Source organism: Python bivittatus, unplaced genomic scaffold (genome assembly GCF_059951505.1).
Source record: "Python bivittatus isolate LINGU-HERP-01145 unplaced genomic scaffold, Pbiv_v1 ctg000590_np1212, whole genome shotgun sequence".
Lineage (NCBI taxonomy): Eukaryota > Metazoa > Chordata > Lepidosauria > Squamata > Pythonidae > Python > Python bivittatus.
The window spans coordinates 24,207,704-24,221,871 of NW_028277086.1; the positions used below are offsets into that span (position 1 = coordinate 24,207,704).

General features: G+C 37.1%; 1 protein-coding gene across 1 annotated transcript in view; it reads right to left on the reverse strand.

The window, feature by feature from the left end:
* The window catches only part of TMEM67 (transmembrane protein 67), a 36,389-nt gene that overhangs the window by 3,274 nt on the left and 18,947 nt on the right, over positions 1 to 14,168 (reverse strand). Inside the window, exons 19-26 of the mRNA XM_025172239.2 lie at positions 12,734 to 12,833; positions 11,149 to 11,288; positions 8,081 to 8,221; positions 6,868 to 6,948; positions 5,667 to 5,783; positions 2,247 to 2,363; positions 1,050 to 1,154; positions 281 to 383 (exon numbers count right to left, since the gene is read on the reverse strand). Coding sequence (XP_025028007.1) covers positions 281 to 383; positions 1,050 to 1,154; positions 2,247 to 2,363; positions 5,667 to 5,783; positions 6,868 to 6,948; positions 8,081 to 8,221; positions 11,149 to 11,288; positions 12,734 to 12,833 — 904 coding nt within the window. The remainder of the gene's footprint in view (positions 1 to 280; positions 384 to 1,049; positions 1,155 to 2,246; positions 2,364 to 5,666; positions 5,784 to 6,867; positions 6,949 to 8,080; positions 8,222 to 11,148; positions 11,289 to 12,733; positions 12,834 to 14,168) is intronic.

Below are 14,168 nucleotides of genomic sequence, written 5' to 3' on the forward strand. Positions count from 1 at the left end.
AAAGCAAGGGCAATTGAGGCAGCCGCGCTTGGCTTACCCAGATATACAAAGATGGCCATTCCCTTACAACTAGATGTATTTCACTGCTGACAGATTTAATCTCCATAAATATATGTATACAGAAAATAGCAAATATAAGCTATATATTATGTAGTTTAAATTTGGCATATTTCTGAAACATTAAAGGCTATGCAAGGGAAAAAAGATTACATATTGATACACGTTGCTAGGATTCCTATGCCTTCATAAATTAAACATCTGAAATCTACACTGACAATACCATTGTAAAAGATGCTCTTTTCTATTGGTTCCATAAACTCCATTCCAAGAATTCGTTCTAATAACAATTTGTCCTTTATGATGTAGTCCATTTCCTTATGAACCTATTAAAAGGGAAAACATAACTCAGAAGAAAACATTTCTGCATTATGAAACTCCTTTGAAAAGAACAGTAACAGCAAAAGTAAGATTATGTGTTCATGATAAGGCAATGTTTGCAAACTAAGAAAAACAGAATAAAAAGTACAAAATAATTGTGTGGATGATGATGATAATATAAATGAACAACAATAATTTATTTTTATTTTTATTTATTTATATTTCAAATTTAGATACTGCCCATCTCACGAGGAAGTGACTCTGGGTGGTTCACAGTAAAATAACAAATAAATATTAATTGAAATACAATAAAAACAGTATAAAAATAACATAATAATAATAACATAAAAATCAGGCCAAAGTCTGTTGAATCAAAAAGATTTTTAAAAAATAATAATGCCCCCGTTCTGCTGGCAGAATGTTGATCTCAGAGCAGATATCATGTTATAGATATCATAGCTGAAAATACTATGCACGAATTATATTAAAAAAGCATCTGAGAAAGGGGAATTGCTATGACATTAAATGAACAACAATGAAGCATCTTTGGGACACAAATATATTACAGTCTAAGAACTAATCAACAGACTTGTGTGAAACAAAAGCTAACAAAAGCTAAATCACAATCATGTATGAAAATCAATATTATAATAGTTAATTATAATACGTACATGATCAATAAATGAGCTTAGAATTTTATTCATAGTATGGTATGCTTTTGTGCTTTGCTCAAATGTAGTTGCAGAAGAATTCAGAAGCCTAACGGGACCATGTTTCTGAAAGGAAGATAAGAGAATAAAAATTAATTTGAAGCATACGTATTTGAGGGTCTGTTTGACATAACAAATATGTGACATTATTGGAAAATCTCCATACTTAATATTCAAGGCTTGCATTTAAATATTTTGAGTATTCTCTTAATGCAATACCATTTACAACTGAGCTAAATTCTAACATGCTTACAGTACCCAAACTCATTGCATTAAAATATGCAAAGGTTCTCCTATGCAGCACAATGTTCACAGATCCAAACAGTTGAAAATACAGGAAGTCTATTCTTAAAGTAGGAGAGCCAGTGTGGTGTAGTTAAGACTGGCTAGAAACCAAGAGACTGTGAATTCTAGTCTTGCCTTAGGCACAAAGCTAGCTGGGGGTCCTTGGGCCAGTCACTCTCTCTGAGCCGTAGGAAGAAGGCAGTGGCAAGCCACTCCTGAAATCCTGCCAAAAAAACTTCAGGGACTAGTCCAGGCAGTCATCAGGAGTCAACACTGACTCGAAGGCGGCAATAATAATAATAATAATAATAATAATAATAATAATATCATCCTGCCACAATACCTTTAATACCATCAAACAATATCTGCCTATCCCAGATCCTTGGGAAGGACTCAATAGGTGGATAAAAATGCCAAATCCAATCTAAACATCTGGCTGACTGTGCGACCAACAATAATAAAAAAATCTTAAGTCCAGTTAATTTTTTTAAAGAAAATCCCTCAGTTTGTGTGAATAATCTCAGTTTTGGAGTATCAGACTTCTATAACATTGATACTTAAAAGAGTACATTCTGCACTAATACCACTATCCAAAAGGACCTCATCAACCATTTTAACATACACATGTAAAATGGTAAACTCCATTCAAATTGTAGGAACAAAATGGAAAGTGATCCACCTATGCAATACATAGATAGGAGATCCATATACAACATACAGATAGGAGATCCATTGGCTATACAAGGATACACAAAAATGAGAAAAGTAATTGTGGCAAATATCATACTTTAGCAAGAATTGGATCCTATTTTTTCCTGCAAAAATCGTATTTCACATATTTGATAGCAAACGATCTAACAACAAGATATATACCCTTGTCAATGTTTCATGAATCTTGTCATATTGCTGCCTCATCTTGCTTGAAATGGAAATCTGAAATGTCTGGCCATCTGTATTTGGTAATAACCCTCTTTGGCTACACAGATTTTCCTGAGGAAATGACACAAAGTAAAACTGATGAAACAACACGTACAAAGACTGAAATCAATACTTTATTATATAGGGCAGTGTTTCTCTACCTTAGCAACTTTAAGATGTGTGGACTTCAACTCCCAGAATTCCCTAGACAGCAAATTCTGGAAGTTGAAGTCCATACATCTTAAAGTTGCCAAAGCTGAGTGACACTGATCTAGGGTGATCAGATCTAAGCTACCAAAAATCTGGATGTCCACTAGATGGGAATAAAGAATTTTCTCTTTCTCTTTGCTGCCATCTGGATTTTTCTAGCCCAGGTCCGGGAGCCCCATAATATTCCTGTCACAGCTGTATATGCACAATATGTGCTACCTTTCAAAACTATGGAGAATCTAGAATTCTGATCTAAAATATCGTTCATATGTTATACAGTGGGGCAAAAAAGTATTTAGTCAGCCACCAATTGTGCAAGTTCTCCCACTTAAAAAGATGAGAGAGGCCTGTAATTTTCATCATAGGTATACCTCAATTATGAGAGACAAAATGGGGAAACAAATCCAGAAAATCACATTGTCTGATTTTTAAAGAATTTATTTGCAAATCATGGTGGAAAATAAGTATTTGGTCACCTACAAACAAGCAAGATGTCTGGCTCTCACAGACCTGTAACTACTTCTTTAAGAGGCTCCTCTGTCCTCCACTCGTTACCTGTAGTAATGGCACCTGTTTGACCTTGTTATCAGTATAAAAGACACCTGTCCACAACCTCAAACAGTCACACTCCAAACTCCATTATGGCCAGGGCCAAAGAGCTTTTGAAGGACACCAGAAACAAAATTGTAGACCTGCACCAGGCTGGGAAGGCTGAATCTTCAATAGGCAAGCAGCTTGGTGTGAAGAAATCAACTGTGGGAGCAATAATTAGAAAATGGAAGACATACAAGACCACTGATAATCTCCCTTGATCTTGGGCTCCATGCAAGATCTCACCCCATGGGGTCAAAATGATCACAAGAACGGTGAGCAAAAATCCCAGAACCACATGGGGGGACCTAGTGAATGACCTGCAGAGAGCTGGGACCAAAGTAACAAAGGCTACCATCAGTAACACACTACGCTGCCAGGGACTCAAATCCTGCAATCCCCCTGCTTAAGCCAGTACATGTCTGGGCCCGTCTGAAGTTTGCTAGAGAGCATTTGGATGATCCAGAAGAGGATTGGGAGAATGTCATATGGTCAGATGAAACCAAAGTAGAATGTTTTGGTCTAAACTCAACTCGTTGTGTTTGGAGGAGAGAGAATGCTGAGTTGCATCCAAAGAACACCATATCTACTGTGAAGCATGGGGGTGGAAACATCATGCTTTGGGGCTGTTTTTCTGCAAAGGGACCAGGACGACTGATCCGTGTAAAGGAAAGAATGAATGGGGCCATGTATCGTGAGATTTTGAGTGAACACCTCCTTCCATCAGCAAGGGTATTGAAGATGAAACGTGGCTGGGTCTTTCAGCATGACAATGATCCCAAACACACTGCCCGGGCAACGAAGGAGTGGCTTCGTAAGAAGCATTTCAACGTCCTGGAGTGGCCTAGCCAGTCTCCAGATCTCAACCCCATGGAAAACCTTTGGAGGGAGTTGAAAGTCCGTGTTGCCCAGCGACAGCCCCAAAACATCACTGCTCTAGAGGAGATCTGCATGGAGGAATGGGCCAAAATACCAGCAACAGTGTGTGAAAACCTTGTGAAGACTTACAGAAAACGTTTGACCTCTGTCATTGCCAACAAAGGATATATAACAAAGTATTGAGATGAACTTTTGATATTGACCAAATACTTATTTTCCACCATGATTTGCAAATAAATTCTTTAAAAATCAGACAATGTGATTTTCTGGATTTTTCCCCCCATTTTGTCTCTCATAGTTGAGGTATACCTATGATGAAAATTACAGGCCTCTCTCATCTTTTTAAGTGGGAGAACTTGCACAATTGGTGGCTGACTAAATACTTTTTTGCCCCACTGTATAATGGGAAGAACAGCCACCACCAAAAAAGCAATGAAAGATAATATTGTTATGCTTAATCGTTCAGTTGAAAATAGTCTCTCTGCAGGGGCATCTATGGGAGTCAGGGTCAAAAAGGTCAAGATGCCAGCCATGACTGCACTATTTAAACCTCTGTCCATTTAAGCACATTATAAAGCAGATTTAAAAAAGGGCAGGGCTTTGATTGTGCATTTCTGGCTGCCATATTGACTTTTTGGACACTGCTCGGCAGATGCCCCTGTCCATGTGACCAAAACCCATTAGGACACTCTTACAAGCCTTAGTAGTTTAGTTATTCCTATCAGTATACACTATGGAGGAGAATTTACAATGTAAATTCCACTTGACTAACTAACATTTTAAAACTCTCATATAAACTATGGCTTGGCAGATGTAAAAGTGGCAAAGATTCTGAGAGTGGCAAAAGAACAATCTACAATGTTAGATCTCTGCTGAAGCTATCTGGCCAGTTCAAATAGAAAAGTGCCTGAGAAAATGGGAAGCAGGAGACAGGGTTGTTCACAGTGACAGTTGCTGGCTTTAAAATGGCAAGCACAACTGTGTCAGTGAAACTCCGCTTCTTTTTAGCATGCATTGCCTTCGTATCGCCTGATTGCACCTCCTATTTTGAAGCCAGGGACTGTCACCGTGGATGCCCCTGGCAGGAGATCCTAAATACAGAAGTTATGATTTAGGAAAAGGTTTCTAGAATGAGCTTCTACAAAAAATCTTTTGGCTGGATTTTGTATCAGAAAACAGCTGGCCTCAGAAAAGAGTATGTATGCATGTATGCATGTATTCATTCATTCATTCTATATAGCCACCTATCTCACATTCATGACTCTGGGTGGCTTATAATTAAAACATGAACAATACCAAAAAAAGCCAAAAAATAAAGCAACCATGCAAATACAAATGTTAAAAAAATTAAAACAATTAAAAACCAATTAAAATTGCTTTGGAAGAGACAACGGATTGCTTTACTGTATTAGCAGAAACCCAAAACATCTGCCAGTTAAATATTGTTCACTGCAGCGTTAAGTCCACGTGAAAGATTTCATTTGATCTTGTCTCCTGGTGAATTTCATAAGCTGTGAGAGAACTGGGTTATTTTGAAAGATCAAATGCAGGGAAAGTAGGAAGAGAGAGAGAGCTGTTAACTGGGTATTAATGAGTGAAATGAACTTCATTAAGGTTGTAGTGGTTTCCTTAAGAATCAAAATTGAGAGAATGAACCCATTTTAGATTTCCAGTCTTTTGAGTTTTTTTACTTACTGCTTCCCTCTTTAGGTTCATATTCATCTCTTCCATATTTGTATCTGAGTGGCCATGCACAGATCGCCCATGAATGTAATATCCAAAACATCTGTCTGACAATAAAAAAACTGAAACCTGCAATGTGAGGAAAACAAAATGGAGCATTTTAATACAGATTCAGATAACAACAAGCACAGTTCTGCCCACTACTGTATTTTGCAAATTTATCACTTTTTAGTCATCACTCCTATGCTATACATAGTGAGCAACTGTATATTTGGAAGCTAAGCTTAATGACGCTGAAAGTTGCTGGCCAGAAATGGTCAACACTTCAGCGGTTCGAGTCCAGCCTTCGCGTTAGCAGGGTGAGCTCCTGTTTCCTCCCCAGTTCCTGTCAACCCAACAGTTCGAAAACTCACGTGAGTAGATAAATGGGTACTCTCACTCCGGTGGGAGGAAAAATGCTGGCGGCGCCTTGCAAAAAGGAGTTGGGAGCAGTTGCTGGTAAGCGTGAAAAACCGCGCGCGCCCGAAAAGGGCGCGAAGCAATGGAAACCCCGCCTCCTGCGCACGCCAGCTGGGCTCTGCTCTAGGAAGGAGGCTCTGGCAAACCACTTCCGAAACAATTGCCTTGAAAACTGCAAGGACTCGTCCAAGCAGTCACTGCAGAGTCGGTAACGACTGAGCGCAGATTAAAAAAAAAAAAAAGACATATCTTATTTTTGAAGCATCTGTGAAATTGTATGTGTGATCATGAGACCCTTCCCTGCATGAGGCTATCAGGGTAAATACAGGGAGACTGGAATGCAGCTCAAACTTAGTAACAACAAACCCAGGTGGAGTGAGTTTTGTTAAATATCCAAATGCCATTACACACGGCATTAAAGTAAAAAGAAATGTGAAAAACAGTTCTTTGTTCTCTGGCCCACATCTTGACACTTGAAAATTAGGCCATTTATCTCAGAATATTTATCTCAGGAGCTTTTCTATAGTTGGGATTTTTTTACCGGTCCAGGAAATTATAAAGAAATAAAACTCAGATAAGTTTTTAGTAAAGAATCGGGAAGTTATTTTTTTAAAAAAACTAGCTTTGGATATAAAGTATTAGACTGCACTAACTATAGATATATTAACAAAGCACATCTTTTCAAATGTAATTTTGAAATGTTTAAATATGGACCCCTTTGAACCCATACTATTTGGAAGTATAAAATACTTACATTGCTCATGCAGCATAAATCAACAAACTGCCTGATCTTATCTTCTATAAATCTTTCATAAAAGACAGAAAAATATAACACCTGTAAAAAATCAGATTTACTAATAAGTTAAGGAAGAATGTTTTTGCTTCTCTATTTTAGCCAGTAAGATATTCTGATTAAGATGTCAGACTAGGACTGGGGAGACCCAGGTTCAAATCAAAAGCTCACTGGGTGACTTTGGCCCAGCTACTCCCTCTCAATCCAATCTACCCTACAGGGTTGTTGTGGGGAAAAAATGGGAAGCTGGAGTACTATGTATGCTGCCTTGATTGCAGAAGGAAATAGTCATTACCATACTATTAAATAATCACCAACATACTATTGGTTTGCAGAATTTAAGGTACTTCCAACTCTGCCAACTCCACAATAACCAACCAAGCAACTAAGCAAACAAATAAAAAAGAAGGCAGTTCCAAAACGAAGGAGCATGGAATTTTCTGATTCCCAATTATTTTAGGGTGGAGTGCCCAGGCAGAGGCAGACTGTCTTCCCTCCAGCCCAGTAATGAGCTATAAGTAAAAAGCCAATCTGGACATTTCCAAATGTGGTCTTTTTCTCTCTCTCTGACTCATCTTGAAAGAGCATTCTAGATAAGTAGGCCCTTTGACCCTCAGTGATTGTTCTAGTCTGTGGACTAAATATGACAGTCAGGATGAATGTCATAGACGTCAGCTTAAAGTGTATTAGCATTTTTCCATTTTATTTCCATTTCATTCATTTTATGAATTTCAATACCAGTAAATATTCTTATTTCCAATAAAATGAAATAAGTTACATGTAATACTTATTAGTTACTTTTCCAAGAGTTGGCTCCTTTATTCATGCATGCTTGGTGATTATCACACTATATTAACAAAACCCAGATTCTGGTGCATAGTGTGCAAATCCACCTTAGTTGTAGAAATTGAGAGAAAGTCATTCTTTCATTCTTCTCTCATAATGAGAGAAGTTCAGTATAACAATTTGCTATATTATCATTTGACAGATATTTTCTATTTTGTTCTTGAAAGCAATAAATGTTCATAAAGCCACTCCTGAAGAAAAACTTGAGAAACTGGGTTTTATCAGTCCTTTACAGTATGCTGATGATTCATAAACAATAAAGTCATTGATGAATTTGAATCATCTGATGGGAAGATAGTCACAGTGCAGTGATTTTACAAAGCTTTACCTGAATTATAGCAATCAGTAGCCAAAGTACTGCAGATACACCATATCTCAGAATGCGGCTCCAGGGTGCTATGTAACTTTCAGGGTTTCTAGTAAGATGGGAAGATGAATCCATTAAGGCTAAATGTGAAAATCCTACAACCTGTAAAGATAATGAACAAATTGTTTATAGTTTTTAAAATATATATATCTACATTAGCGAAGATTCTCTAAGTTGCCTAGATGATCGATCACCTTCAACTTTTGCACATACCTCAGTGAGCACAAAACAGCAAGCAATATTTTGTCAATATCATTTTTTCATTTAAATAATAATTCTAGCCCTTAAGGTAGGTGTGGAGAGCTTATGGCTCGAGATGTTACTAAATTACTATTCCTAGCCAGGTTGGCCAACAGGAAGAGATGGTAGAGCTGTAATTCAGCAACATCTGGAGGGTCATAGGTTCCCCAGCTCTGGTTTAAGATACAGGAAGGCTTGCAATAATAATGTAAATGGTACTTGATTAAACTAGATAAATCAGAAGGTAATATTTAACAGTTGAAAAAGGCATCCTGGGATCTTGGTAAACATCTGTTACAGTTCCTGTCCAAAGACAGCTAACTATATGTCGATATCCAGCAAAAATTTAAACCAACATCAAATAATTTTAGATTTGGAATTTGATAATTTACATGAATAACCCTGTGTTCTTCAGTTCTTTGTTTCACTTTCTGCTTCACAGATATGACTTGGCAGCCAAAATTCAAACCTGCAAAAGTTTATAGCAACTTCAATATAAAATAAAGCCCTAGTCTTAGAATATATTATGAAGTAATAACTTCAACCCTGATCTTTTTGTTGTTATTTTAGTTAAGTGCATAAGAAAAAATTGTTCTTATCTACATCACATAACATATAAGAAGTATGCATGAACTTTTATTCTGCTGGAACAAACATATACTTTCTTTTCATTATGTCTTGAACCGATTCAAAAAAGACCAGTACCACACAGATAGCATAAGGGTTTTGAATGAAAATCATATAAACTCAGAAGCACATAGCTCACTCAGACATTACCTTATTTGTCCTCCCGTCCCTACTTTGTTCAGTATTTGACTCTGGCCAAATCATGAATAAAATGACACTGAAAGGACGCAAGGATGCCTTTTCAGTCTTTCAAATATCCTCTCAGCCTCCGCCTCTGCATGGCTGTTGGATTTTAGTAAGATAATAGAAGTAACAGAATGGCATTTGCATTAGACATGTCTAGCAAATAAACAAATCTCCATTCTCTTGCCATATTCTGTCAAGGTCTTTTATTCATGCCCAGAGAAAAAGCTACCTAGCCATCTAGCTATCTATCTAGCCATCCTATCTAGCTATTTCTCTCCCCACATCGTCTATAATATGACTTGTTCAGTTTATGCTTTTCTTTATTATCATTGTTTTTGTCATTTTATTTTCATAGAATAATCTCTTTCCAAATACAGCCTTTCTTTATCCTTCCAGTATTTCCTGTATGGTATCTTCGGGTTTCTCTTTCTCTGTTCCTAAAATTCTTCCCTCTCATTCTTTCTCACAGCAGGAACTAGGATAATAAAGAATTAGGAATTGAGGCAGTAGTAAATCAATCATGTTTCAGCCCAGATAGCATCTGCTCCTTTTGGTGGGAAATCCTTCTTGGCTGTAGCCTGACTTTCTTTGTCGCATTTTACTGTATTGCGGTCATATTTGGCTGTAAAAGTATAGAAGAAGTTGGTACTGCTTTGGTTTGCTGAACATTATTGCATGAGGCTTATGTTTCAACAATAAAGGGAATTGTCAGGAAGTTATCATACACGTTGGATAAAGTCAGACAGGAGCTGAAAAGAACACTTCAACTCATGCTTGGCAAAAGCATCAAATAAGCTTTTCCATAATTAAAACTCAGCCAAGATGTACCCAGTGTATGTACATCAGCTCCTGCAAGCATGCCCTGCTTCTGGTGAACTTTTCCAATGCTTCCTGAACTCTGATTAACACTTGTAAAACTGTAAATATGGCCTAAAGGCAAGAGTCATATATATACAAACAGATACCTCTTATAATTTTTCTGATGTTGAATGTGAAAGAAACTAAATCTTGAGTGACTGAATAATTGGCAATTCCAGTATTCACATTTCTCATGTTGTGCTGCTCTTGATCAATTCAACATTGCCTTTTGTTTAGAATAATCACTGACAATATCCAATTAATCCATTGGCAATCAATGAACTAAATTTTTGTTTATCAACAATCATTACACTAATGCCTAACAAAGAGAATGAAAAATGATTTTCTTCTTTTGTATGATATCTAGTTGATGATTTCTCAAATCATGAAGTGAGGTTGTGATTTTGATTTCTTTTAAATTGCCATATTCCCTGAGAGTTATAAAAATGGCCCTCAACCATCAAGCAAGGAAGAACATAAGCACAGGGATTCCTACTCAGTTAAGAAACTCTTCTGTACTTCTTTTTGTCTGCTTCTCTTTATCCCAAAGAAGTTAAGCCATCTTCCATCACACCAAGCCAACAAAAGCAGCCAATCTGCACAGGAAGACAACTCTTTCTCCCTCTGTTTCTCTTCTTCCTGAACCAGAAATCCTTTTTCTTCTTACAAATTAAGTTATCTTTATTCTATTTTCCTGAGTTGTTATATCTGCAAATCTCTTGCTTTCTTTGCTATAATAAGACACCTTTGTTTTTGTTTTCTGCTTTCCCAGTCTATGCACCATTAATATGAACTTCTCAAAATTCTGTTTTCTGCTGCCTTTGACTTCCCCCTTGTCTTTCTCTCATAAAACTGAATGTATTACATTCCTGACAGACTGTTAGTGATCATTTAATTGTCTTGTATGCCACTAGCTTCATATATTACTTAATATATTTTACTGCTTTGGTTATTATGTATAATTTCATTGTTGGATGTCCAGATTGCATAAGCTGCTTTAAAAGTGTTTAGAACTGGTGCTATAAGAGGCCCAGTTTGTAACAACTATTATATGTGAATTTTTCATTAGCTGACCCAATTATGTCTTGGAACATTGGCTATGAATTTTTAAATGTCACCTCTAAAAAGAAGAGAACAGCAAGCACTTGGAAGAGAGGATTTATTTTCCTAATGGTCTGAATTTCATTCCACTCATTTGCTATGAAATATGTCCTCCATATGCTGACTGGTGCAGAAATACTTCTTACGCCATTTTCTCCTATGAAGAAGAAACTTACGTTAAAGATTTTATTTTATTTTGGCTTCAATGACACAAGCACCACCAGTTATTAGATAATGCATGTGGTCATATAAAATTTATATAAAGCATATTATACATTTTTAACTAAATTAAATAACTCTACACATTTTTTTTCTGGGTCTATTTTACACAGTCCACTAAATCCAGGTTCATTTTAAAGTTTTGGCATGTACTTATTGCTTATCCAAAAACTGTATAATGGCTTTTACATGTTGAACACATGACCACCACCACAGCATGTATTTGCCTGGCCCATTCAAAGCTTACTAGAGGAGATTATTCTAAATACAGAGGGAAGAAAAAATGTGTACAGTTACTTCATATATAATATGAGAAAGAAGGTATAGATGTGGTTACATGACTGTACAAAGTAAAGCTTTTCTAAAGTCCCACTAATTTAAATAGAATGCTTAGGAGTCGATTAGCCCCATTTCTGAAATCAGCGAAACTTAAAGGTGTTTATTCTTAACCATATTATGTTTCAAGGCTTTAATGCACACCAATAGCAACTACTGTGCAAAATTAAGGTCACAATAGCCTACCTCCATATTCACAAATAAGGGTTCTTGGTATATAAACACATACTTTCATTTTTACATTTATTATGGTTGGTCACACAGCCAGATGTTTAGACTGGATTTGGCATTTGTACCTACCTATCGGGTCCTTCCCAAGGACCTGGGATAGGCAGATGTTGTTGTTTGATGGTGTTAAAGGTATCGTCGCAGGATGTAAGCTGTTCCAAGTAAAGCTGCCTTTTGCAATTGACTGATGGTGATTTTGCCAATGTTGTTGTTGTTATAAGTACAAGAGGGATTACTACTCTTCTTTTTCAAATGTTATTTATATTTTGATCTGCCTTTTCAGAAAACTTGTGGTTTCCTAGAACAGCTTCCTTTTATTTATAAATGTGAGTCTGAAAGTCTGAGGACAGAATGCCAGGAGGCTAAATACTTAGGGAATGGAGTGGAAGGAAGAGGTGGAGAAATCAACTGACAATGCCAGAATGAAACAGGAGGCAGGTATTTAATTCAGATCCAATCAGTCAGGCAATTTCTATTGCTAGTAGTCTCATTTGGAGAGAAACAATATATTCCAAATGACAAAGCACCCCTTCTACCTCCAACCAGATGCTGAGGGAAGAGTGACCTGCCTTTTTAAGGCAACATGGAATAGAGGAAAAAAACACCCCCCCCCAACAGTTGGTCCTTCTCTAGTTGGTGGAAAGGGCTAAGTGTCCCTTCCCTTACTGATGCTCTTCCTTCTCTTCAGTGTGAATGAATGATAACTAGCAGCCTATTAACAATATATTTCATTGATAGCATTTTCACAAATCAATACGTTCTGTTCTCTGAGGATGCACAAAATACAGTTAATCAACCATTGGGAAAAACATTTAATACCTTCCACTGCTTTAAGAACCTTTCCTTTTGGACGCTCCCAGTCGATGAAAAAGATATCTACTGTAAGTTGGGAAACAAGCAGGTGCAAAAAGTGCAGCGCCTAAAAATAATAAGATGAAATAAAAACCAGCTTAAAATTTCTGCCTTGGAAAAAAAGACAACTCTAGAAAAGCAACCCTAATTCAGAATTAGGTGAAGAAAGGCATTTACATTGCCATCTATCAAATGTGGAAAGAGGAAAAAAATAATTCCTAATACAGGTAGTCCTTGCTTAACGACTGTTCGTTTAACAACGGTTCAGAGTCATGACAGCCTTGGGAAAAGTGCTTTACGACCCTGCGGTCATGTGATTGTAATTTGTGACCTTTTTTATGACAACTGTTAAGCGAATTGTGGCTGTTAAGCAAATCATTGTTTGTTAAGCAAATTCCAGCAAAAAAGTCCATTGGGGAAGCTGGATTCGCTTAACAACCATGTGATTCGTTTAATGACATGATTCGCTTAATGATTGCAGTGATTCTGTTAACGACCATTGTAAAAAAGATCGTAAAATCAACTCTGATTTGCTTAACGACAAAATTGCTTAGTGACCTAAATTCCGGTCCCTATTGTGGGCAGATAGCAAGGACTACTTGTATTGGGGACACTGGATTCGCTTAACAACCATGTGATTTGCTTAATGACCACAGTGATTCACGTAATGACTGTGGTGATTTGCTTAACGATTGTCGTAAAAATGGCCGTAAAATTGGGTCCGGTCACATGGTGACTCGCTTAACAATTGCCCTTCTTAATGACCAATTTTCCGGTCCCTATTGTGGGCAGATAGCAAGGACTACTTGTATTGGGGACACTGGATTCGCTTAACAACCATGTGATTTGCTTAATGACCACAGTGATTCACGTAATGACTGTGGTGATTTGCTTAACGATTGTCGTAAAAATGGCCGTAAAATTGGGTCCGGTCACATGGTGACTCGCTTAACAATTGCCCTTCTTAATGACCAATTTTCTGGTCCCTATTGTGGTTGTTAAGTGAGGACTACCTGTAGCTCTGCCTGCTATTGCCATCAACAGGAGCTGCAAGTGCATATTCTATACGATGGATGACTTGGAGTATCCCAATGCTATTCCAATCAGATCACAGAATTATAGAATGTATGAATTAGAAGAGACTTTGTAGGTCATCTCTTCCAACCCTCCAATAAATCATCCTTGATTGGCAGTGATGCAGCTCCATTTGAAAGCTTCCAACAAGCAGAAGTCCACCACTAGTCAGGACAGACTGTTTCATTTAACAGCTTTTTCTAGCAGGAAATTCCCATTAATAGCACAATTCCTGATATATTTATTCAGATGTAAGTTTCAGTGAGTCTAATTGTTATGTTTTAAACAAAATAGTTTTTAAACTCTGGCAAAGGCCCATCTGTTTTTT